We start from the raw sequence: 23,778 nt of genomic DNA, 5'->3' as shown, positions 1-23,778 counted from the left end.
GGTTTTCTCTGAATCAGGCTGTAGAAACCCATTGGGTGGACATAAAGCCTGTCACAATTCTGCTAAGGAGACAGAGCCAGCAGAGGTTTTGTGTTTTTGACCTTTTTTGGGGGAAGGGGGAGCATAATACCTCTGACATGCTACCAACTTGTTCTCGTTCAGGGAAAAACCCTAGTTCGAGCACCGTGGTTTAAAAATCCCTCTTTTCCAGACAGCCACTCCAGGGGTGCCCCCGAGGGTCTCTGCGGGTTCCTGGTTGGGGGTGGTGCTGGTTCTGAAGCCTGTCTTCTTGTTGACTCTGCATCCCTATGTCTCCTGTCCTTCAGTCCAGGACGCCTCCGTCCTCCATCCTGTCAAGGGCCACACCTCCTCAACTGTTTGCAGCTGGCTCCTCACCTGTGCCTTCTTTTACAGACCTGCCTCCAGGATTGACCCCTACAGCTGGCATGGACTTCTCCCTTCCTTCAGACGTGCACTCCTCTGACCTCCCAGACCCCAAAACTATGCAAACCACTACCCCAGGGACTCGGCCGGAGCCCACAAGGACGTTCCTACCTGGGGAGCCACCCCCCTGCAGCCCCAGGAACTTAGAAGAGCCTGGGCTGCTCTCAAGGGCCAGGGATGCTACCCAGGACCTTGCCATCCTACCCCCTCCTGTTGAGGGGGGACTCCCACCAGGGAAGGCAGAAGACCCCAACCCACTCGAGGGGTTACAAGCACTGAAATTTGGAGACCTCCTCGAGGGAGGGGGAACTGAGGCTACTGGCCAGACTAATTCTACTCAGGGAGGGATGCAGAATGATAGGATTGTGGATCAGGGGGTACCACAGCCCCCTTTGGGGGCTACCCCTCAAGCACTGGAACAAGTACCAGAGAGCCCAGCTGCCCTGGACAAGGATGAAGATCCACCAAAGGTCCCCAATGTGGCCCAGCTACAGGAGGAGGAAACCCAGCTGGAGGAGAGTGTTGGGGACTCGGAAGTGGACTGGGGGACTCCCAACCATAGCCACCCACCCAAAGCCCTGCCAGGCTTGGATGCCTTGGTGGCTGCTACTGTGGACCTAGGGGACTTGCCTGACATCAGCCTGCCAGACCCTCAGACCCCAGCAGCCTCCGTGCCTCTCAGCACGGCTCCTCTGCTCCATAGCTCAGGGATTCATGGGATTGCCCTGCTCAGTGAGTTGGCTGACCTGGAGATCCAGCGGCAGAAGAGTGAGATGGCCATCCAAGGTGAGCCCCAGCCTCAGCATCCTTCCCTGGTACCCTGAGAGCTGGATCCTCAGGGTCCTTTGGCCTGGAGCAGCTGTCTCTAAAGAAAGGAAATCCCCAGGGAAGCCCTAACAGGGCTTCCCTTCATAGAAATCAGATGCAGGTGTACTGCCTGCCACAGGATTCACTCTCACCTGGAGGAACCACCTGACCTGGGTCAGGGTCTTTGGGGCCAGGATCACTCCTCTGTGGCAGGTTTGAGCCATAGAGGCACTAGGGCAGCCTTCTGTACTGACTCCACTTTGAGGAGGACAAGTTGAGACCTGAGGCAGAGGTTTAGATGAGGGCCTGGTAGCACGGAAGGGGCCAGGGATCTCCAGTCTACTGCTTTGTCTGAGAAGAGACACCAGACTGGGATCCCTGAACCCCCAGACATCAGGAGGCTTCTCACACACCCCACCAGGCTGTAGCTGCGGCTGCAGGTCTTCTGCTTCAGATGAACAAGAGTTCCTAAGTTCACCCAGCCAGCCACCTAAAGGCCCTAAGATAGTGTAATAGGATGAGGTCTGAAACCTAAGCAGTCTCTACTCATCAGGAAGACCCCACACAGCTCCCCAGCTGCCCTGTCGCTCGAAACCCCATCCTCAGTGCCCAGAGAAATGGCATCTTCCCTTGTGGCTGCAGAGGAAGCCCCTCACTGAGGAGTACCCCAGCCAGCCGTTGTGTAGCAGAGGGTTTATAGAAAGAACTAACCAAGTCTTCGGGCTGAGCCTGTTTTTCTGATGCATAAAGCTCCCACGACCCTTGTCCTCAGCTGGGGGGCCGCAGTGTAGCCTAGCCTCTGACCTACCTGGACAAGAGTCATGAGGAAAGGGGGTGGGCAGTTCCAGGAAGTACAGACTATGGAGGAACACTTGCTGGGCTCTGTAGAGGGGAAGAGACCCGGGAACCCTGCTGAGGCCTCACTTGAGTAATGTGGGAGTCCCAGGATCAAAGCCAAGCATCCAGGGCCGCCCATAGGAAGGTCATGCAATAGCAAGAGGCGGGGGGCTCATGGGTCACCAGTCAGACGCTGGGCACTCTGTGCGCACATGCCACATTGCCTGGGAGTGTTGGCAAGACCATAACATTCGTTGAGTGACTACCTTTAGAGTGTGTGTGTTGTAGCTGACAGTCCATGCCTTGCCCACCGTATCCTACCTTCTTCCCAGCCACACAGTGGCTGATCCTAAGCTGCTGCCAGAAAAGTAGGCTTACCGGGCATAGCTGCTGTGGCTGGAATCAGCCAGATCAGCTTCCACTAAACCATCTGAGAAGAGACAAATGGGAAACGTAGGTACGAAGCCAGCTGCCGGCACCAGAATACAAGGGAGGCCCTTGAGCAGCCTAGCAGAGCCATCGGTGCCAAGTGCAGGCCTCGAGAGCACCAGCAGCAAAGGAAGGGCTCACATTTGACCGAGGTTTACAGCCTTTCCTGGTGATAAAAAGTCTGCCTTCTTCTAAGGAGAAAACCAGACTTCTGCCCTCTCATTGCTTGGGGCCCAAATCTGTCTCTAAGCTGGAAGGTCTCCCAGGTAGAGATCTTGGCAAGAAAAAAAAATTATGCCCAAAAGTTTGAGCATTTGCCAGCTGCCCCTCCAGGTACCTCCTGGCATCACAGGAGCGACCTTTGAGGGAGACAGTTGCTTAGTCTTCTGGCTGCGCTGTGGCCTAGGGTGGGTCTCCCCAGCTCTATCCTGGCTGGCAGGCCATTCCTTATGACTTGACTCCTCCCTTGGTTCTCACAGCCTAAGGCTGTGCTGGGAGGGGCAGCGAATGACCTGGGGTCTGTGCTGGGAGGGGCAGCGAATGACCTGGACCTCTCCCTCCAGCAGAGGATGAGGATGTGCTGGCCTTCAACCTGCAACACCTGGCCACATTGGCCACAGCCTGGTCTCTAGTGGAGGCTGCTAGCCTGGACAGCTCAGTCACCTCACTGCAGGCCCCAGCTGCTGACCCAGACAGAGGCCCCAGGCTCACCCCTAGAATGCAGATCCTGCAGCGCAAGGACACCTGGGCCCCTAAAACCAAGCCTGTAAGTGAGAACATTGCCCAGCCGCTTACAGATGAGAAGACCTCTGCATGCCTGGGGTGTGTCCCACCACACCACACTGAGGCTTACAGTACTCAGGTTCCTGAACTCTTCTTGCACACAGGTTTGTCCCCTGAAGGCTGCAATCGATCGGCTGGACACACAGGAAGTGGAGATGCGTATGCAGCTGGCAGAGCTACAGAGACGCTACAAGGAGAAACAGCGGGAGCTGGCTCGCCTGCAGCGCAGGCATGACCATGAGTATGATGCTCAGGCAGGGGTAGCATCCTTGGTCCCTACCAGCTCAGCATATGGGGCATTGGGGGCCGGGGGGGGGGGCATGCATACCTTGTAAGCGGGACTTGTGCTGGAGCAGCCTGGAAACTGGGGTCTACATGGTACTCATGAGAATAGGCAGCCAAGCAGAGGGGTGGAGCCTGTGTGGGTGGGAGATGCGGTCATTCAGGGCGGCACAAGGTGGTGTAGGGTAAAGGGCTAAGGGCAGTGGTGACTGAAGCAGCTATGAGTGCGGCCGAGGAGGACTAGGAGCCCATGGGGTAGCTGGGGCCTGCTGCAGGAGCAGAAGAAACCTGCTTAGTTGCATGAGGGAAAACGTGGGCTTCCCTACCAATGTGGATACGGCAGTTAGGTCCCAGGGTAAAGCAGGAAACAGTGCCACCCACTTAGAGCTCCAGATCTTGGCTTCCACCTGACGGCCATTACCCTCAAAGCACTACTGACCATTGCTCTGCAGGGTGATGCCCTCCAATGGGCTGGGGGTGCTTTGAGGTTTAACATTCTTTCTGTGGCCCCCAGGAGAGAGGAGAGCTCACGGAGCCCCGCGCGGCGGGGGCCTGGCCGGCCACGAAAACGCAAGTACTCAAGTTCGCTGCCCGCTCTGCGTCCTGGGGGCCAGCTTGCTAGAAGCGATGGCAAGAAAGCCAAGTGAGTCTGGAGTCTGGAGAGGGATCTGTGGGACAGGCCTGGACACCGTGGAGGGTCACAGTTCCTCTCTGGTCTTAGGAACTGCTGGCTCCTGCACACAATGTGTGAAGGCCGTGTGTGCCCTACCAAAACCTGAGGCCATGACAAATGTCCAGCAGATAGCGAGCCCCTCCCTGTTGGGGACTGGCACGACCCAGTACAGACATCCTCTCTCCATGCCTGGCCATCAGTATCAGCGCCCCCTCCTGGAAAGCCACAGCCTAGGCTTGGCTGCACCGACTCTGGGAACCTGGCCGTGGTTAAGGTTGTGGCATCACCCCACCGGAGCCACTGGCCGGCCCTGGCCCCTTGCAGGCGGGGCGGCGTTGCGTAAAAGGCTCTTTATCTGCACTGTATAAAGTCGTTGGTCACGCTGCGCTGCTGCTCACGGCTGCCGTGCGATGTTATTATCCATTACCCGCCCGGCGCAGTCGTTGGCGCACTCCCGGGCCGGGTATAATTGTCCTTCTCGGCTACAAATTGCCTCTCCCGGCAGGCCCATTTGCATAAATCCTCCGAGCTCCTCCAAACACGATTGGCGAGCACGCGTGTGCACCGCATCAATCCTGATGATTTGGTAATAATAGTTAAATCGGCACTAAACGGTTCCTTCAATTAAGACAGAGGCAAAAAATTAATCTCAGGGCTTTATGTCACAAAACATTAGCAAACGCAGAGAAGGTTATGGGGTGGGGGAGTTTGTGAGGGCTACAGGCAACAGAGAGGGTTCACCATATGGCTGGGGGCCTCGCCAAGATGGCCTGTTGCCCCTACCCAGGTGTCACCCAGCAGGGAGCATGGGGGTCCCTTTGAGAACCCGTCTGAAGCCTTGTGGGTGCTGAGGATAGGGCCATTGGAAGTTGGGGTCCAGTGGAGGGCACTGGACAACCTGCTAGATGGCAGTGGTGGGCTCCCCAAACCTCACTCCCTAGCTCTGGCAATATTGCCCTATTGCCCGTGCTGGACTCTATCCTAGATCCCAGCGAGTAAGCTTAACCCTGTAGCCAAGTCACCTCCGACCCAGAGAACCCAGAAGCCTTAGGGTAGGGAAGGATCCTCGGCCACAGCCCTCTCTTTCCAAAGAGTGGGTCTTCTGACCTTCTCCCCAGCTCCAGCTCCTGTCCAGGCTCTCAGGCTATGTTCCAGAACCCAGTGATATCAGGAGGCCTTGGGCCTGAGGGCTGGGCCTCCTCCGTGCAGGAAGTGGGAGGCCAGGAAAGGTGGCAGGAAGCTGGGGTCAAGGGGGCCCCAGAGCTGCAGGGGCTTCCTGCCTGGCCTTCTCTGCCTTCCGTCAGAGGTCCAGCTCCTTGTTGGACAGGAAAGTCGAGAGCAGTGTCTGGCCATATGAGGTCAGGGCCAGGCTAGGCCCTTCGTCCCTGTCTGCCATTCATTTTCACGAGCAGCCAGTTTCCTTCTGTCTCTGTGAGAGCTAAAGGGTTGCCGGGTGGAAGGCCAAACCCCAGCCCAGCTAGCTGTGGGCAAACAGGCAGTGATGGTTTCCTCACAGGGAGGGAATACTAGGAAGGAAATGAAATCATACATCGAACACACTAGGGTACCCAAGAGACATTTCTGCCCACATGGCATGAGAGTGGAGGGGTGGGGAGTAGGGATCAGGCAGGATCCCTCTTGCTGTTTTCTCAGTAGCTGCTTGACCGTATTGACCCCTGACCCAACTACCAGCCTAGATGAGATAGCTCACCCTGGAACATGGGAATATTGGAGCTGATAAGTCAGGATTCCAGGGCCTGCTCTTAGCAGGCGAGACAGGAGGCTGTTTCCTGCACGTACATGGTCTTCCTCTCAGGGCACACCATAGTGACTATATGAGGGATTCCTGATACCCAGGCCCTGCTGCTATACCACCCACTGCCTTCCCCCAGGGCTGTTCGTGCCAGCTTGAGTCTGCTGTGTGCTGAGCTACGAGGTGACGAGCCCCCAAGGAAGCGAAGCAAACTGGAAAAGAGTCCTTACACTGGCCTGCAGACCGTCTCCTCGGTGAGTCTCCAGGCCTCCACCCTCACTCACCCTCACTGTACATAAGATGTCGGAATGGGTACCTGGTGTTAGCCCGGGTGAGCCAGCTAAGGTTTGGTGAGCTTCGGATACCTTGGTTAAAGGAAATGATGCCACAGATTTGCAGGTGTAGTAACCAGGAGCTGTGCCTCCGGCACACTGGACATAGATTTCCAAATGTGGCTAGTTCTCTGATACTTGCATGTGTGTGTGTACACACACACACACACACACACACACACTCCAGTAGAAAGCATACAGTAGTATACTGAAGATGGGGATGCCTGGCTCTGAACACCGTGTCTACAGTGCCCCGTGGAATCCTGGACCTTTACACTGTTGTCTCTCTCCAAGGTCCCAGACCTATTGTTACCTTGTCTGTGCCCTTCCACGTCAGAAGGCTGTTTTTATTTTTGCTTGCTTGATTTTGGCATGGTTTGGTGGTGGTGGTTTCAGCCTCCGTGTTCCCTGACTATCTAGAACTTGCTCTGTAGATGAAGGTGTCCTCGAACCTGCAGCCCTCCTCCCATCTCTACGCACTGTAGGCATGGGTGGGTTATTCTGCCTCAGAAACTCTTCTTTTCTAATCTTTCCATTTCACAAAAGCAAACAGCGCATACCCATGATACACTCCTGGGCCCCACGCGTTCCACTGGGTGAAGTTAGATGTGGGTGGAGGGGGCGCTAAGTAGGTAGGCATGGTGTTTGCTCCAGCAGACAAGGCCAGATGTCCTCAGAGTCCTTTTCAAGACAAGTCCCCAGAGGTGCTGTTTTCTGGGTCCCACCATGATAGAGGAAGCCCACAGGCCCAGGGCTGAGGCAGGGGCCCAGCGCTGAGGCAGGAGTCAGCCTGTAGGTGACGATTTTGTCTCCCATTCACAGGAAAAGGTGCGATGCAAGAAGACCTGTGGCCAGGCTGAGTTGTCATCCTCAGTGGCCCATAAGGTGGCCCAGCTGAAGCCAAAGGTCAAGAACAAGGGGCTGCCCGCCGGCCTCAGTGCCTTCCAACGCAGAGAGGCTGCCCCAGGTGGGCGCATCCGGAAGAAGCTCTCTAGAGCCAAGAACGTCAAAGCGTCAGGGGCGGCGCGGCATCCACACCCCGATGGGGACGGTGGCAGGGAGATGGCCAAATTCCAAGCCCAGCCAGCAGTATCTGTGGCACACGAGGCAGGCAAGTTGGTGGTGGGAGTGACCGGAACCTAGGCCTTGGTCACCTGGGGGCTGGAGGACGGGTGCACAGGGGTCATAACCGCCAGATCCAAGTGAAGTCTGTGAAATAGACAGACCCAGGGACAACTTTTTGTGAAAGGTCAGGAAGGAGCCTTTGTCCCTAGGCCGGAGCTCAGTCACTCGCTTCTCAGGGCAGAAAGAAGCCCTAGACACACCCTGGAAATCACGTTAAAAATAGAGCCTCCCCACCTCTGCCCTGCAGCATCCGGCAGGTTGGTGGGGTATCTCTTCCTTCCCCAGCAGACAAGTCAAGAAAGAGCCTGGAAAAATAGATGCTTCCTCCCTCCCAGCCCCTCCTCCAGGGTCTGAGTCTGAGAGAGGATGAGAGGAAATACTGCTTTCAGGGCAGGAAGCAAGGGGCCAGCTGGGCCAGAGGATACAGAAAGAGGGAGGGACTCCCCAGGGAGAAGCCCAGTTCTTCAAGGTGGGACTGCAAGAGAGAACACCGTGGTCCCCACCCCCTGCCAAACTCTTGGGGCATGGCTTAGGACCCCACCCCTGTGCAGCCCAGAAGATGACAGCATCTTCATTGGCCACACTCCCTATGTCTACCCCAAATAGTCAGGTCCAACAGCAGTCACCGAGTCTTCTCTGGTGTCCCCCAGGTAGCGGCTATGACAGTGAGGACTGCCAGGCACTCCTGACGACAGAGGCAGCACCCAGGGAGCCTGGGCTGGTGTTGCACCCAGGATCTGGTATGGCAGTGCTAGGACCCTCACCTTCCTCCGTGGTCAAGATGGAAGCCAACCAGAAGGCCAAGAAAAAAAAGGAGAGGCAGGGCTTGCTAGGTAACTGAGAACCCAGAGCAGGGTGGGAACAGGGGCCTCTATAACCAGGGTCCCGGTGACCGCTTCCCTCCCTTCCACAGGGGCCTGCCGCCTGTCCAGCCCAGAAGGCGAGGTTAAGATCAAAAGGCGAACAGTAAAGTCCAAGGTGGGCCCCAAGCTGGAGCGGGCGCCAGGGCGGCGGCCCCCGGGTGCACCAGGCAAGAAGAAAGCCAAGGGAAAGGCAAACACTGGCCTTCGTACAGAGCCTGGGACCGCCACCAGCAGGGACGCCCTTTTCAGCCCCACCCGGACCTTTGCCTGCCGAGAGGAGGGCAGCAAACTTGCCAGTGAACGCCTCAAGAGAGCCACGCGCAAGGGTGCCATGCTGCAGCCAGTCCTGAGGGTAGGTTAGTGGTTGAGTAGACCTCATGGTCAGTGGGCATCCCAAGGAGGATGACACAGCCTCCTCCTTCCCCAGTCGACTCCAAAACCCAAGTCATAGCCTGTGCTGACCGGGAAAGCCATCCCAATCCTCATTGCTGTTCTCTGACCCCCCCCCCACCAGCGGAAGAACGGGGCCTTGTCCATTGCCCTGTCAGCCCGCAATGCCAAGGCCATCCTGGGAAAGAGCAGGAAACTGACGAAGGTGAAGAGAGAGGCTGTCAGCAAGCAGGTAGCAGCCCTCCCAGGCCGGGGCCTAGTGGGCGCCCAGCCCCCCTCAGCTTCCTCCCCTGACCCCTGTGGTCCACCCAGGGCCAGGGCCGAGCCGTGAGCCGCCTGCTGGAGAGCTTTGCTGTGGAGGATGACTTCGAGTTTGACGGTGACAGCAGCTTCTCAGATGAGGAAGAGGAAGAGGAGGAAGCCAGCGTCCAGCTCAGCGCAGAGCAGAGTGCCGCCCTGGGTAAGCAAGAGACAGATGGCAGCTGCCCCGGGGGTGGGGGGAGATGGTGGCTGGGTGGGTCCAGGGCCCAGTGCTGATGTCTTCCCCTGCAGCACGGTCCTGCACCATCCACAAGGAGGATCTGCAGGATGGACTGCCAGTGCTGATTCCAAAGGAGGACAGTCTGCTGTATGCAGGCAGTGTCAGGACTCTGCAACCCCCCGATATGTGAGGCCCGGCCTGGGTGGGAGGGTGCATGCTGCTTGTGACACATCGGGCAGTGAGACTCCTGAGGGAAGTCTCACACACCTCTTCCCATGCCCTCAGCTACAGCATCGTCATTGAGGGGGAGAGAGGCAACCGGCAGCGTATCTACTCACTGGAACAGCTGCTGCAGGAGGCGGTGAGCATGCCTGCGTGAACAGGCCTGGTGGCTCTCCCCACCACCAGGAGGACCTTGGTCTGCCTCCACCCTGAACCCTGTGGCCAGACCCAGCTGTTCATAGACTACTGTTCTGCTGCTCCCTGCAGGTTCTTGATGTCCGGCCACAGTCCAGTCGGTACCTCCCACCTGGTACCCGGGTCTGTGCCTACTGGAGTCAGAAGTCCCGATGCCTGTATCCAGGCAACGTGGTTCGAGGTAAGCAGGCCCAAGGCCAGGACTAGGGCCGAGACCTCTCTGTGACCCTTCAGAGCGCTTACCACAGCCCAGCTATCCTGGAGGTTGGAGGGAGACAGACTTGGGTCTGCTCTAAGTGAGACCAGTAAGATCAGGAAGTCAGAGGGTGAGGTGGGAGGGAGCCCCCATGTCCAGCTAATCAGAGCAGGCCCAGCAAGAAAAGGACCCAGAATCACAGGCCTGGGTCGTGTGAAGTGTCCATCCCTGTATACCTGGACAAAACAGCATGTAGGGTCCTCAGGAAGACTAAGTAAAGGTCTGCAGATGAACAGGCAGATAGGCAAGTCTATTGGACACTTGTGGGAATAAATTTAGAGAGATGTCTTTGCCCAGTGTATGTGTGTAGGGCGTGTGTCTGCTTGTATGTGGGACCAGAGAGCCAAGGAGAGCAGTGTTGGTTTATCAGGCTGCCGGGTAGTAAGGTTGCAGAAGCACCCTGCTCAGCACTCCTGTGGTCCTCCTACCCTCCCTGCCTTCTGGTGAGCTGGGCTGACCACATACGCGGGACACGCCCCATTGCAGGTGCTTCTAGCGATGAAGAAGACCTGGACTCTGTGGTGGTAGAGTTTGATGACGGAGACACAGGCCACATAGCCGTCTCTAACATCAGGCTGCTGCCTCCGGACTTCAAGATCCAGTGTGAGCACCCCAGGAATATCTAACCTAAGGGTGGGGCTCCCCCTGCCTGTAACAGTTCCCAGAAACCCCTCCTACTTGGGCCTCCCCAAAATGGAGATTTCCCAGTGTGCCACAAAGGGTGGTAGCCACCTACCGACGTAATGAGCCCCTCTGTCCACTCCACAGGTACAGAGCCCTCTCCAGCCCTGTTGGTATCCAGCAGCTGCCGGAGGACCAAAAAAGCAGCCAATGAGGGCCACCCACCCAGCGAAGCCCCCACTCCCAGCCTGTCCCCTAAAGTGCAGGATGGCCCTGAAACTTCTAAGACCCCTGGGAAGAAATCTGGCAGCAAAGACAAAGCTGGTATTTGCACAACTGTTGAGAACTGGGAAGGGAGGGCCCCCGGGGGTGTGGTCACTGGGAGGCGCATGAGGCCTGCTGGGGTCAGGGAGGGATGAGTGGAGACAGCTGGATGGGCCCAGCAGGTACAGCTGACCCTACCTGGCTTCCCCCCCAGGCAAAGTCGACCTCCTAACCTCAGGTGCCAAGTCCCCCACGGGGGCCTCAGACCACTTCCTAGGCCGCAGAGGCAGCCCCCTGCTGAGCTGGTCAGCAGTGGCTCAGACCAAGCGGAAAGCGGTGGCTGTGGCGGCGGCGGCAGGTGGCAAAGGGCCAGGGGTCCTGCAGAACCTCTTCCAGCTCAACGGAAGCACCAAGAAGCTGCGGGCCCGGGACACCCTGTTTCCCATGCATAGCATGGCTGCCCCTGTGTTTGGTAACAGCTTCCGAGCTGACTCCTTCAGCAGCCTGGCCAGTTCCTACCCACCCTTCCTTGGAGGGGCTGGGGCAGGCCTTCCCGGAGGAGCCCACAAGCTGCTTCGGGCCAAGAAGGCTGAGCGGACTGAGGTAGAAAAGGCCGGGAGGCGGCGAGCCGGCAGCGAGTTTCTGGTTAAGCTGGACCATGAGGGTGTGACCTCTCCCAAGAACAAAAACTGCAAGGCTCTACTCATGAGCGACAAGGACTTTGGACCCAAGCTGGGGCGGCCTCTGGCCAGCCCCAGTTACACACACCCAGCCCTCATTGGCAAGGACAAGAAGGGGCGGGCACCCGTGCATCCGTTACCCATGGGACTGGCTCTGCGCAAGTACCCGCTGCCCTGTGATAGTGACTGCCCCAGCTCCTACTCCGACGAGGATGAGGACGGGCCGGGGCTAGCCACCGGCGTTCCCTCCCGATTCCTCACCCGCCTATCCATGTCGTCGTCGTCCTCCGGCTCGTCCACGTCCTCTTCCTCAGGCTCCGTGTCCACTTCCAGCCTCTGTTCCTCAGACAATGAGGACTCATCTTACAGCTCGGATGACGAGGACCCCACCCTGCTGCTGCAGACCTGTCTCACCCGCCCTGTTCCCGCCCTCCTGGCCCCACCAGAAGCCCTGCGCTCTAAGGGTAGCAGCGCCCACGCCCACGCCCAGCGCTGCTTCCTGTCCAGGGCTGGAGTGGCAGGTGCAGGTGCCGGCCCCAGTGGTAGCAAATCCAAGTTCAAGCGCAAGGAGGCCCTGGGCTTCTCCAAAGCCAAAGAGCTTTCTCGGAGGCAGCGGCTGCCCTCCGTAGAGAACCGGCCAAAGATCTCAGCCTTCCTGCCTGCCCGCCAGCTCTGGAAGTGGTCAGGAAACCCCACACAGGTAGGTGGCCTGTCTCCCAAACCCACATAGGGCAGCTCACAACTGTCCGTGACTCTAGCTACAGGGGGATCTGCACATACGCGTAGTTTTTGTTGTTTTAGGTTTGTTGTTGGTTTGGGTTTTGTTGCTTAAGTTCTTTTCCCCCCTGTAGTTTCTCTGTGTAGCCCTGGCTGCCCTGGAACTTGCTCAGTAGACCAGGCTGGCTGAAACTCAGAGCCATCTTGCTCTGACTCCTGAGTGCTGTTTTGCTTTGTTTTAATATTTAATTTTTATTTTCTTAAACGATTTGGAAACCCCCAATCAACAACAGAAACCCACCAGTACTTAGTGAGAGAACTAGCCAGCACTGTGATTTGACGCATTAGAGCGCCATCTTGCAAGTGTGGTCACACGAGTGACCTGCACACTGGGAGTGTGTGTTCTGCTTGCTTTCCGCGCTGCTCTGCCGCTTGGCTACGGGCAGAGGACGCTTTAATGCTAACCGATCTTCAGGGGACCCATGCTTGTTTGTGGCCTTGCTGTTCGTTTGTGTTGGCTTTTTATTGTTTGGTTGTGACAGGGTCTCACCTGGCTAGCCTGAAACCTGGTCTGTACCCCAGGCTGGCCCGGAACTCACAGAGATCTGTCTTCCTACCTTCTGAATGCTGGGATTAAAGGTGCAACGAACCACCTTGTTCAGCTCTCTGTGGGTTTTTTATACCCCTGTAAACCAAACTGCAGTGAGCCTTTGATTCTGATACAGCGTTTCTGTCATGACCAGTGTGCAGAGAGAACCCAAGTGTAGCCCACCTCATAGGGAGTCTGTGGCGGCGTTGACACGTCTCCATCCATCCTGTGCCCATTTTCTGCTCTCCTAAACACATGCAGAGACGCACCACCTGTCCCCTCTGCATGCTCAGTTTCCCTGGCCACCACCCTTCTCAAGCGTGCTGGGTCCCTCCTCACCCTGCGGTATCTGCTGCTCTGCCCTGCAGAGGCGAGGCATGAAGGGGAAAGCCAGGAAACTATTCTACAAGGCCATTGTCCGAGGCAAGGAGACGCTGCGCATTGGAGACTGTGCAGTCTTCCTTTCGGCCGGACGGCCCAACCTGCCCTACATCGGCCGCATTGAGAGCCTGTGGGAGTCATGGGGCAGCAACATGGTGGTGAAAGTCAAATGGTTCTACCACCCCGAGGAGACCAAGCTGGGGAAACGGCAGAGTGACGGGAAGGTGAGGCGTGGGTGGGTGTGGTGGGGGCCCAGCCCCTGCACTGGGTCTTTGGGGGGATGGGCACCTTCTCCGGATGTGGGGTGCTTCGGCTGAGGCCGGCCCCAACGCTGTATTCCCTCACCCGGCAGAATGCACTGTACCAGTCCTGTCACGAGGATGAGAATGATGTGCAGACCATCTCCCACAAATGCCAGGTGGTGGGCCGGGAGCAGTATGAACAGATGATGCGGGGCCGCAAGTACCAGGACCAGCAGGACCTCTACTACTTGGCAGGCACCTACGATCCTACTACTGGGCGCCTGGTGACAGCCGACGGTGTGCCCGTCCTGTGCTGAGCCGCCTCTGCCTCTGCCCACTCTCGCCCATGGCTGCAGCCAAGAGGTCAGCCAGCCAGGAGCTGGTCTGAGCAAATATGCAACCCCCCACCCCAAGGCGGGATCAGGCTTCTCCTCGAAGTTCTCTGGAGAGAGCTCCTAGGATGGACCCCCCAGTCCCATCCTAACTGCTCCAGGGGGAGAGCCAGGCCAGTCCCGTGGGGACTGGCTGCTCTGCCACTGCACCGCAGTTCTGGAGAGATTAGAATCCAAGCCATATTTCCCTAGTACCTCCGACTGTCTCCCACCAGGGAAAGCAGAAATCAGGTGTGTTGTCTATTTATTTCTCTATGTAAATATTGTATTTCTGTGGGGAAGTTTTATGGGGGGAAAGTGGAAAAGGATTTTCCCCACCTTTGCGACAAGGGTGGATGTGTGATGAGGGTGTGTGTGTGTGTGTGTGTGTGTGTGTGTGTGTGTGTGTGTGTGTGTAGGGGTTTTGTCCTGGGGTTTTCTTTGGAAATGCACTGTTCTCAGCCTAGTTGAATTCCAACAGGGGCATCTGTGACTGCAGAGGCTGCTGGATTGGGGGCGAGGTCAAGGCCGTGGGATGGTCACATGAGACCCAGTCATACCCTCCAGTCTCTTGGGGGCCAACTGTGTGAAGGAAATGACACTCAGGTTCATTTCCTTTCAATACATCCCGTCCATGAAAGTATTGGGGTGGGGGTGGTGATGGTGGTCCCCTGGAAGGACAGGGGTTCCAATCACAAGATGAAAACCAGGATCAGGCCAGTCCCGGCCTGTTCATCCTCCATCCCGGGAGTATGGCAGCAGCCACGTATCTCTTACCTCTGTTTAAAACAAAACAAATGAACAAATATTTTGAAATATCAATAAGAAAAATGGATGTTTAGACTTTCTTTCCTGAATATTCCAAGTTATTTCTGGTTTCCATTTCTGTGACCAGTTTGATGCAGGGAGAGAAGCCTGGCCTCACTCAAGCAGGGTGGAGCCGGCCCCAGCCCCTTTGTCCCCACCAGCTCTCAGTCCCTTCCTTATTCTCTAGGGCGACAGCTGCCTCCCCCTGAGAGCTGCAGGGCTTCCACATGGTGCAGCTGGTCCAGGTCCCTGTCTGGGCCAGAATTTGGGGCCCACCTGGGGCTGGTCCACAGCTCTGCATGAGTACCTTCTCACCACTAAGATGCACCCCCCCTTTCCCACCTGACACTTTCCCTAGGGCCCCACCACCTCTGGATAACCTCAAGTGTGGATGGTGATGAGGCCGAGCCAGAGGTTCTGGAATCAGAACAGTGGAAAGGCAGGTGCTGTTCACCCAAGGCGGGAGGGCCCATCTGGTTCCTCTTCTGTCAACCCAGACCCTGATCCTGAAGCCCCTCTGCCCACCCCACTCCCAGTTTCTGGACCTTTTTTATAGCCACTCAGCAGGGCAGATGGCATGGCAGGCTCATGCACCGAGTATACAAGGGTCCCTTCTGGCCTCTTGTACACACATCCTGACCCCAAGTACCAGGAAAGCCCAGCAGTCCTCACTTCTCCCATGATGGAAAGAGCAGGCTAGACCCATGGACCAAAAGCCTCTGTCCTCAAAAATGCCTTGTGGCACACATGCTCCCCAGTGTCCCACTGGGCCAAGGCTTCCCAGGAAGCAGGAAGTATTGATGGGCACCCAACCCTAACTGGGAACCCTCAGCCTCTCTTCCTCTGCTCAGGCCCACCAGGAGTCTGTCCCGATCCCAGGGACTCTATTTTTCTCACTAGTTGCTCAAAGGGTCACTCTTGGTGGCCCACCGGATAACCAAGGGTGCCCGTTCCTGGCTGTCCCACCACCCTGAGGGTTTCTGTTCTCCACATGAGTGCAATATTTCATTCCTGGTGGTCGTCTAAAGAGACGACCACCAAGGTCCTGCTCACAGCCAGGGAATCAGAAAGACGGTGACTTAAGAATCAAGAACCAAGGCTGGTACTAGAAAGGCTGTCCGGAACCCCAGTACCCAGGAGCCCCGGAGCAAGTAGAAAGGCTGTCTGTCCTGTGTGCCACCGTCTCCGCGTTTCTTCTATCCTCTTTATCTGTCATTTTATCTTTAGTTCCCCCGTACCTTTCTTTCTGTGTGTACACGCAAATGGCGTGACCCCTCTTCCCCCACTGTGGCTAACGTGGTAAAGCACGGTTCTTGTAAATGTGTAAACTAAGAGGCTGGTTGGATTTTTTTTTTCAATGTAAACATTAAATACAAAACAAAACAAAAAAAAAAACAAAGGTTTTATGAACAGCAGACTCTATGTAAAGGCATTTTACTATTAAATTTTTTATTGATAACTTGCTTAAGAATAAATATATGACTATTGTACAGGTGCTCAGCAGTCCAGATTGTGACTGTACCTGCCTCCTGTATGTGTGTCACGTGATCATTCCTGTGTGAGTGGAGGAGAGACTGGCTAGAATGGGTGGCCTTAGGCTTAAAGACCCTACCCCCAGTCATAAGCCTTTCTTGATCCCAGGGTTGGACTTGTTAGTCCGGTGTGAATGTTAGTCACCTGTCCAGCCTGAACCAGTTCATATAGCCATGGTGGAGTCCACAAAACACAGGGCAGGGGGAGAAGAGCCCCAAACACTACTGTTCCATACGGTGAACGCAGCCTTGGCAAGGCCTGAATGGATTTGTTCAACAAAACATTTTCCTGCCAGACAGCTATGCCAAGAATAATAAGAAACAGTCCTGATAGACGCGGTGGCACACGCCTGTGACCTCGGCGCTCAGGACACAGAGGCAGAGGAGCCCCCTTGAGTTTGAAGCAGCTTCCTCCTCGCAGCAAGTTCTCATTGGGAAACAGAGAATTTACTGCAAGTCAAGTAACCAAGGCTCAAGGGAGGAGGACAGGGCCATGTGTGACCTCATCAAGAGGCTGCGATCCAAAGAAAGCCCAGCACTCACCAGGCAAGACAGCTGTGATTTGTAATTCACTACTGATACCCTGACATGGACCCCCAGCAGGGCAAATGCAACAGGAAGGTTGGCTCTGGGAGCAGGGGTGGGGTCCTTACTTTCAACCTCCACGTGTAAGGATCGTGATGCATATACACCTACCCCAGCCCTGCCCGGCTGGTATGTCTTTCCAGTGTTACCTTCCTGCCTTCGCTGAACTACTTTGGTAAGAGATGCCCCTCTCACGGAAGCAGGATAAACTCTTAAGTACCTATGTGGTCCAGCAGGTATCTGCTACGTAAACTGCCACCAGATTCTTCCTCCACCCCATTTCAGATCCCACCAAAAGCTGATAGGTAAGGGCCATAAAGCCAGGTGTGCAGGGTGCTGGCAAAGTGGTCAGCTATGGGGGGCTGTACACTCAGTCCTGGCATTATCTGAAATCATGACCTTTGGGAAAGGTGTCCTGCCATTCCTAGCTGCCCAGTGGTCACTGCCTCATGCCCACCTGGGTCCTGAGATAGTTGGAGTCTGTAGTACCCTGCATAGGGATTCTAGCTCAGGGTCCCTCTGTACACTTGACACATCCAGCTGCAGAGACTTGAGTTCTTTGCTGGGACACAGCTGGGCACAGGGAGGCTGGGTCTCTTCTGCATGGCTCCTGGAGGCTCTGAGAAGTTTTGAGTGTCCTCTGCCACTCAAGCCTATTTTGCTGGGACTGTAACTCGGTAGTAGAGTTCATACCTAGGGTATGCAAGGTTCCCAGTTTAATCTCAGTAACACACACAGGGACCACACACATACATATGCCACACACCCATACATATATATATGCTACACACCCATACATATACATCACACACATACACAAACACCACACATTCATACCATGCAGACTCATACATACACCACACAGACACAGAGAGAGAGAGACAGAGAACACAAAAGATTGCTATTGCTCGAGGGTCATACAAGGAGGCTCTGGTGAAACAAAGTGGGCAGCCTGGAGAGTGTCCGTGGCATCTGCCATTAAGCCTGGCAAGAACCCCCTCCAGCAGGTCTTGGGCTTCTCTCTATCCAACCAAGTCCTCCGCAGCCAGCAGAACTGTGCAGTAAGCATGACAGGGAGCAGCTGAACAGCCAGCCTCCAAGACACTGGGGCTTCAAGACCCCAGACAGGCAGCCAGGAGAGGCTGGGGACAGCGGGGCAGCAACTACACTGGGGCCACTACACAGGACCACTAGGTGGGTCATGCTGTTTCCAGCCCAGAACACTTCTATGACTTGCCAGCCACTGGGTTGTCAAACTAATGGGGACAATCACGGTAGGTGAAGCAAGTGGCTCTGATTGTCCCTGAGTTGCTCCAGGCAGCTTCCTGGAGAAGGGAGTCCCAGGTAGGGCAGAGCGAGCAGAGAGAAGAGGAAGACAGTGGCTAGAAGCGGGGAGGGGGACTGGAGCCGAGGGTGGCAGAGGCTCAAGAACAAGGCCCTTAGCAGGATGGGGCTTATGGCTACTTGCTGGCAAGCAGATCTCCAAAGAGCACTAAGACTCCACAGACAGATGGCTCCCTTGGTGGCCTTGGGTCACAGTTAAAGGGGCCAGGCTGGTCCAGACCCCAGGAGAGATTCTGTACCAAGACAAAGGCATTGGTATGGAGAGTACTAGGCAGGACCAGGAGGGTGCTGCTTGCAGGCCTAGGAACACGGCAAGTGGGGCAAGCCCCAGGCAGGCCACTGCTGAGCACATGGTACTCGTCAGCCCCCAAGTTCAGGATCTCCCCATAGCAGCTCCAAGGGACATACGGCGGGACATAGTTCAGCCTGAGCAGGCTCCCAGTTTGGCTCCACGTCTCCACAATCCCTTGGCTCGTGGTCCTGGCCTTCCAGGACCCTCTGCCCTCAGAACAGGGACTGGTCCAAGGGCAGGGGGGACATGGAGAGGACACGGGCTGTGGTGCCCCAAGGGTTAAACATGCAAGACTCCACTTTGATCAAGACAAACGAGCCATTATGTGAAACGCTGGGGCAAGATAAATGACAGCACTGGGTGAGCCGAGATCAATAAAAGTGATGTTTTATCAGGTAGAAATGACAACCCGGCTGATCGCAATTCGTTTTTAATACTACAAACGAATTGGAGACGAGGGGCTTTAATTGCTGGTCCCCAGCCCTGGCAAAGTTGCCAGGGGCTGGTGGAGCATTGAAACTACTTAGGCCAGGCGTAGGGGAGCCCTCACAAGCGACCAACTTTGAGAGGTGTTCAGAGCCTCTGGGGTCACAGCCCTGCCTGAGCATCCTGTCTGAAGTATCCAGGAGTAGAGACAGGCTGCCTTGGCTCACAGGTAAGCTAAGGACCTGGAGTAGGCGGCCAGCAGAATAAATATGTGGTTCCCTACCCTCACCTCTGCCGTCCTGCAGCCAATCCTGTACCTCTCAGCCCCACCACCACCCGCTATTCCCACCGGCCCTGTCGAGCCTCCACTTTTCTACCCTGACAACCAGAGACCCAGCCTCCCGTTTTTTGAGCCACTCCTGGGCACTGCACACTTCTTGCATCTCCACGGGCCACCTGCTCAAAGCTGCACAAAGCCCTGAGGAGCCTCTCCCTCGGTGACACACCCAGCCCTCTCTCTGTCCCCCAGGCACCAGACTGTAGCTGACAAAGAACCATGAAGCTATAACCCAGCCCTCCAACCTACTCAAGGAGAGGTAGACAGGACAAAGGGCTGGCAAGTGACATGGGGAACCCAGGCCCTGAGGTGTCTCCTCTCTGATTTCACTCTTACATCACAGGCTTTGCCCCCAACCTGCAGTCAGACTAGGGTGAGGGCTGTGGGAACCAGCCTGGGGACCAGCATGTGGGCAGAGCTAACCCAGTACCTACCAGGGGGCCCCCATTTTAAGGACTAAGCTCCCCAGGTTCACTGTCTCAACACTCCGTGGTGGGACTCAGACGTGGGGGTAGAACAAGACCTCAGTTAGACAACTGGACACAGGGAATGTAGGTTTCCAACCACTGTCAGGAGAGGTGGGTCCCACCTTCTCTCTCCCCAGCAGCTCCTTGGGGACCCGGTGGCAATGGGTTCCCTTGGGATGTGCCCCTGTATTGACTGGGTTCTTCCCGAGGCACCTGCTTCTGTGGGGACACGGAGGGGCAGGCGAAGGCTGTATTCGCTCAACCCCTGTGCAGAGATCTGCACTAACTGTCTACCTGCCATACCCATCTGATAGATCAGAGATGGGCCCCTCTCTCCACATTTGTGGGGGACCCCCATAGAAAAACTTGTCAGGGGCATGGAGAGCTGGGAAGGCTGAGGCAGAGATACAGAGTCATGCAGAGCAGGAGGGCTGTTGCCAGGGAGAGACTCCCAGGAGTGAGGAGAGACCAGCTGGGTCATTCAACCTACAAGACTCCTTTGGCCTGCAAGCTGTCAGACTTACCTGAGTATCACACCTCTGAAGGAACAGAGCGATGCTGCAGCCCCATGAGCAGCTCTGAGGAGCCCACAGACACCCTCCTCACTAGGAACCTGAACCAACTCTGGTGGTAACAAATGACAGATTGGGACCCAGATAGAGCCTGGCCCTAGGAAGGTGGTGATGCAGGCGCTACAAACCATCCCTGCTACAGACAGGGCTGTAGAGGAGGGACTCTGCCCCGTAGCTGCCCAGAAGAATGCTTTCTGCAGACTCCACTCACTCCCTCTGCAGAGGCTCTGGTCCCCACCCCCACCCAAAGGACTCCTGAGAACACCCAGTCCATGCAGACAGAGAAATGGGTCCCATTACTACCAGTTTGGGGCAATATTAAAGGAGGGTTTTTTGGGTGCTTGTGTAACTTCTGCAGTCTAGACACATCTGACGTACACCCACTGGATTCCTGAGTGCCAGGGGGAGGGCCTTCCTGAAGCAGGAGGAGCCGCAGACCCCAGCAGCACGGAAAGCAGCTGCCCAGCCCCGGGGAGGGCTGTAGGGCAAGCAGCTCTCTGGGTTCCATGTGCCTTCACCGTGTCTCTGACCTCCTATGGGTGGGAGGATACTGCACATGTGCCATTCCAGCTAGAGAGCCTGTAGACCCCCTCTGGAGCGTGTTCCTGTCTGTTCACTGGGGCATCCAAGGCTGGCGGCCCACATCCTCAGAATGTGAAAGACCACCAGGCTATCACCTCCTCCTCAGTCCTGTCTCCCTTGGCAGCAGACTCACATCCCCCAACGGAGGTCAGAAGTGGCTTGTGCCTCCAGCCTGGTCCAAGATTTCAGGACTAGCCATACTTCCAGAAGAGGCCTGTGGTGATCTCCTGGGCCATCAGGGCTCTAAGCACACGGCCCTTCTGCCTGTCGACTGTGATCTAGACCTGCATAACACAGCCTGTTTCATTCTGAGCTGTCTGTCTTTCTGTCCTCCCTAGGCTAATTTGGAACTCACCTGAGGTCTCACCTTGCCCGAGTTTCCAAGCAGCCGTACCCACAGCTGTCGAATGGTCTGGAGGCCTCCTCACAATTGGGTTTACTAAGGAGGGAAAGTTAAAACAGCCATTTTTATTTGCAAGCCTCCAAAGAAGTTTATGATCTTGCTGCTTTTCGGGAAATCTGTTTCCACTTAGGAGAAACAGGCTTGGGGCTGCGGTGAGCAGGCAAGTGAGGAGATGCACACTGCTGGGTAATTACATTTCGCCCTCCCGGCCCTCAGCTGCCCTCTCCGACCCTACGTGAAGCAATTAGGTCTAGGGCACCCCGAGGCCCCTACATGTCGCCCATTTTGGGTGCCTCCAAGCAAGAGGAACAACGTGGACGATTGGACAAGATCCTGACAGGCAGAAAACAAAGGCACCAGGCAGCCTAGGGGTTAGGGCTAGGGCAATTTGAGGTGTCTGCAAGGATGCTTCAAGCCTCTAGGGCACAGACTTTTAAAGACGTTAAGTACCAAGAAGCCATCAAAAGACCACAACCTCAGTGTCCAGGCTACTACAGTGAAGAGCCTACTCCTGCTTCGTGTCTACAGACTCCTATAAAGTCCTTCCTATTCTCATTTGGGTCTATAGACTGCCATGCGCCTCTCTAGTCACATGACTCAGCGTAGGCCAATCACAGCACTTACACCGCCCCTAGTCATGGTGATTGGCTTTGAGATGGGCAACTGACCCGGGATGAGCCAATCAGTCAGAGCTTTCTCCTGGGAGAAAAAGAGACAGACATAGAAGTCCTTCTTGGGCGTGATCACACAGGGATACCCTACACTGACTGGCCTCTCTGTGGTTGCCGCCAACGCTCTTGGTACCAGGACGCTGACAGGAACCAGTCTCTCTGATAAATTTCAGAATTTAGGATTTAATTTGAATTCATAAAAGGAACAAATATTTGTCAAATAAATGTTGTATGAAATATTTGGGACATACTTAAACAAAAAGGACTCATTCTTTATCTGAAGTTTGAACTTAACCTAACATTTTATATTTTATTGGCTAAGTCTAGCAACTGTGAAGTCCAGCTGTCCGATTCAAACTGGGTATGCCCCATTCCCCCTGGGCATAAACAGGTGCACCCAGCTGTCCTACATGGCTTAGAAAGACGTACACAAAAGAGGTCATTCTGGTCCTCCTCCCTCAAGCTCATGGCCCCTGAGAAGTGCTGGCTAGCCAAAAGTGTGGCTGCCCAGCTTTGCAAACAGCTCCTTGAGGATGCCCACCTCTTGAGGGTGCCCACCCAGCCTCAAGTAAACAACTGGGCCTTTACAGCAAAAACAAACAAACAAAAAAACAAAAGAGAAAAAATATTTCAAGGGTTGATTTTTTTAAAAAAGCATGGAGTGGGTGCTGGAGAGATGGCTCAGCGGTTAAGAGCACTGACTGCTCTCCAAGAGGTCCTGAGTTCACTTCCCAGCAACCACATGGTGTGGCTCACAACCATCTGTAATGGGATCTGACACCCTCTTCTGGTGTGTCTGAAGAGAACTACAGTGGACTCATAAATAAATAAATAATGCTTTCTTAAAAAGCATGGAGCAATCGTTTCAGTGTCTGAGACTAAAAGCTTGTGGCACAGAAGGTAGAAGACATATTGACCTGTGCCTGGCTATTCACACCCTGTGTGCTCATCACCAAAGGCACACACACCCTGGAAATGCAGAGGGCACATGACCTGCCCACACTAGCCCAAGGCTTCCTTGATGGGCTTGTGGACAGAAAGGACACATCGTGGGATTCTGTAGTATCCACAGCTGACCTGGATTCTCACAGTTCATGACCGCACCTTGGTAGTCCACGCCTGTAATCCCAGGATTTGAGAAGTAGAGACAAGAAGGGTCAGAATTCAAGACTCGCTTGGCTCTTAGAGAGTTTGAGGCTAGTCTGGGCTATGAGAGACCCTGTCTCAAAAAAAAAAAAAATCAAACAACAAAATCTTCACACTTCCAACATCAACTGTGGTGTCATGCAGCTTACCAGTGACCTGGCTTCTGTGGGCCCTTCCATCATGGTGTGGGCAAACTTGTTCTTGCCTTAGTGAACACTACTCTGGACTGGACAGACCATGGTCTCTCTGTAGAGTACCCATCTAGCCCCACAGCAACAGAATGTGATTGAGAATAGTGTTGCAAGAAGCTGAGCCTCACTCTACCAGGGTACCCAGGACCCTACCGGACTGGGGCAGGTCCTGGCCAGAGACAGGAGTAGAGGAATATAGGGTTCCACGTCCACTCCACCACAGGGCACGGCTGCTCGGGAAGGCAGGACGAGGGAAGTAGACCACGCTTACCTGACACTGTCACCAGGTGGTTGTCGAGCCATAGGGCAGCCCTGGGACACCGCTCCAGGGGTGGGGAAATGCAATCTGAGTCTCAGGACAGCCAGAGGTGGTTCAGGCATCCCCGAGCCTGTGACAAGGCCAGGGCAGTCTGGTTCTCAGGCTCTCGGACACCCAAGCGCCACTGGGAGCTGCAGAAGAGCTGAGAATGGAGTAGGGACCCGGGGGTTGCATCTGGCCTAGGGCCAGGCAGGGGCTGGGTCTGAAGGGAGAGCCCTTGGCTTTGTGGCAGCAGGTTTGAGCTTGGTCTTGGCTTGGCTTGGTGGTCGTGGCTGGGAGCCCAGAGAGGCCTTCTATGGGAGATTAGAAGGGGGTTCTATAGGTGAAGGCCTCTCCATGGCTCCCGGTGGCAGATCACGATAGAAAG

General features: G+C 55.6%; 1 protein-coding gene across 3 annotated transcripts in view; it reads left to right on the top strand.

The window, feature by feature from the left end:
• The window catches only part of Bahcc1 (BAH domain and coiled-coil containing 1), a 53,956-nt gene extending 37,909 nt beyond the window's left edge, over positions 1 to 16,047 (top strand). Inside the window, exons 10-27 of one of the 3 annotated variants that reach the window (XM_076935335.1) lie at positions 415 to 1,230; positions 3,084 to 3,283; positions 3,405 to 3,541; positions 4,097 to 4,225; positions 6,148 to 6,262; positions 7,163 to 7,451; positions 8,116 to 8,298; positions 8,379 to 8,680; positions 8,843 to 8,950; positions 9,031 to 9,178; positions 9,271 to 9,385; positions 9,485 to 9,560; positions 9,689 to 9,797; positions 10,359 to 10,475; positions 10,641 to 10,817; positions 10,972 to 12,137; positions 13,112 to 13,348; positions 13,477 to 16,047. In XM_076935335.1, the coding sequence (XP_076791450.1) occupies positions 415 to 1,230; positions 3,084 to 3,283; positions 3,405 to 3,541; positions 4,097 to 4,225; positions 6,148 to 6,262; positions 7,163 to 7,451; positions 8,116 to 8,298; positions 8,379 to 8,680; positions 8,843 to 8,950; positions 9,031 to 9,178; positions 9,271 to 9,385; positions 9,485 to 9,560; positions 9,689 to 9,797; positions 10,359 to 10,475; positions 10,641 to 10,817; positions 10,972 to 12,137; positions 13,112 to 13,348; positions 13,477 to 13,683 (4,631 nt within the window). In that variant the 3' untranslated portion in view covers positions 13,684 to 16,047. Of the gene's footprint in view, positions 1 to 414; positions 1,231 to 3,080; positions 3,284 to 3,404; positions 3,542 to 4,096; positions 4,226 to 6,147; positions 6,263 to 7,162; positions 7,452 to 8,115; positions 8,299 to 8,378; positions 8,681 to 8,842; positions 8,951 to 9,030; positions 9,179 to 9,270; positions 9,386 to 9,484; positions 9,561 to 9,688; positions 9,798 to 10,358; positions 10,476 to 10,640; positions 10,818 to 10,971; positions 12,138 to 13,111; positions 13,349 to 13,476 lie in introns of all 3 variants that reach the window. The other 2 variants (XM_076935336.1, XM_076935334.1) reach the window with 2 other exon arrangements.
• The last annotated feature ends 7,731 nt before the right edge of the window (positions 16,048 to 23,778 follow it).

Source organism: Arvicanthis niloticus, chromosome 6 (assembly GCF_011762505.2).
Source record: "Arvicanthis niloticus isolate mArvNil1 chromosome 6, mArvNil1.pat.X, whole genome shotgun sequence".
Classification (NCBI taxonomy): Eukaryota; Metazoa; Chordata; class Mammalia; order Rodentia; family Muridae; genus Arvicanthis; species Arvicanthis niloticus.
Note: the sequence above shows the minus strand (reverse complement) of the source record. Positions and strands in the feature narration are given on the sequence as shown.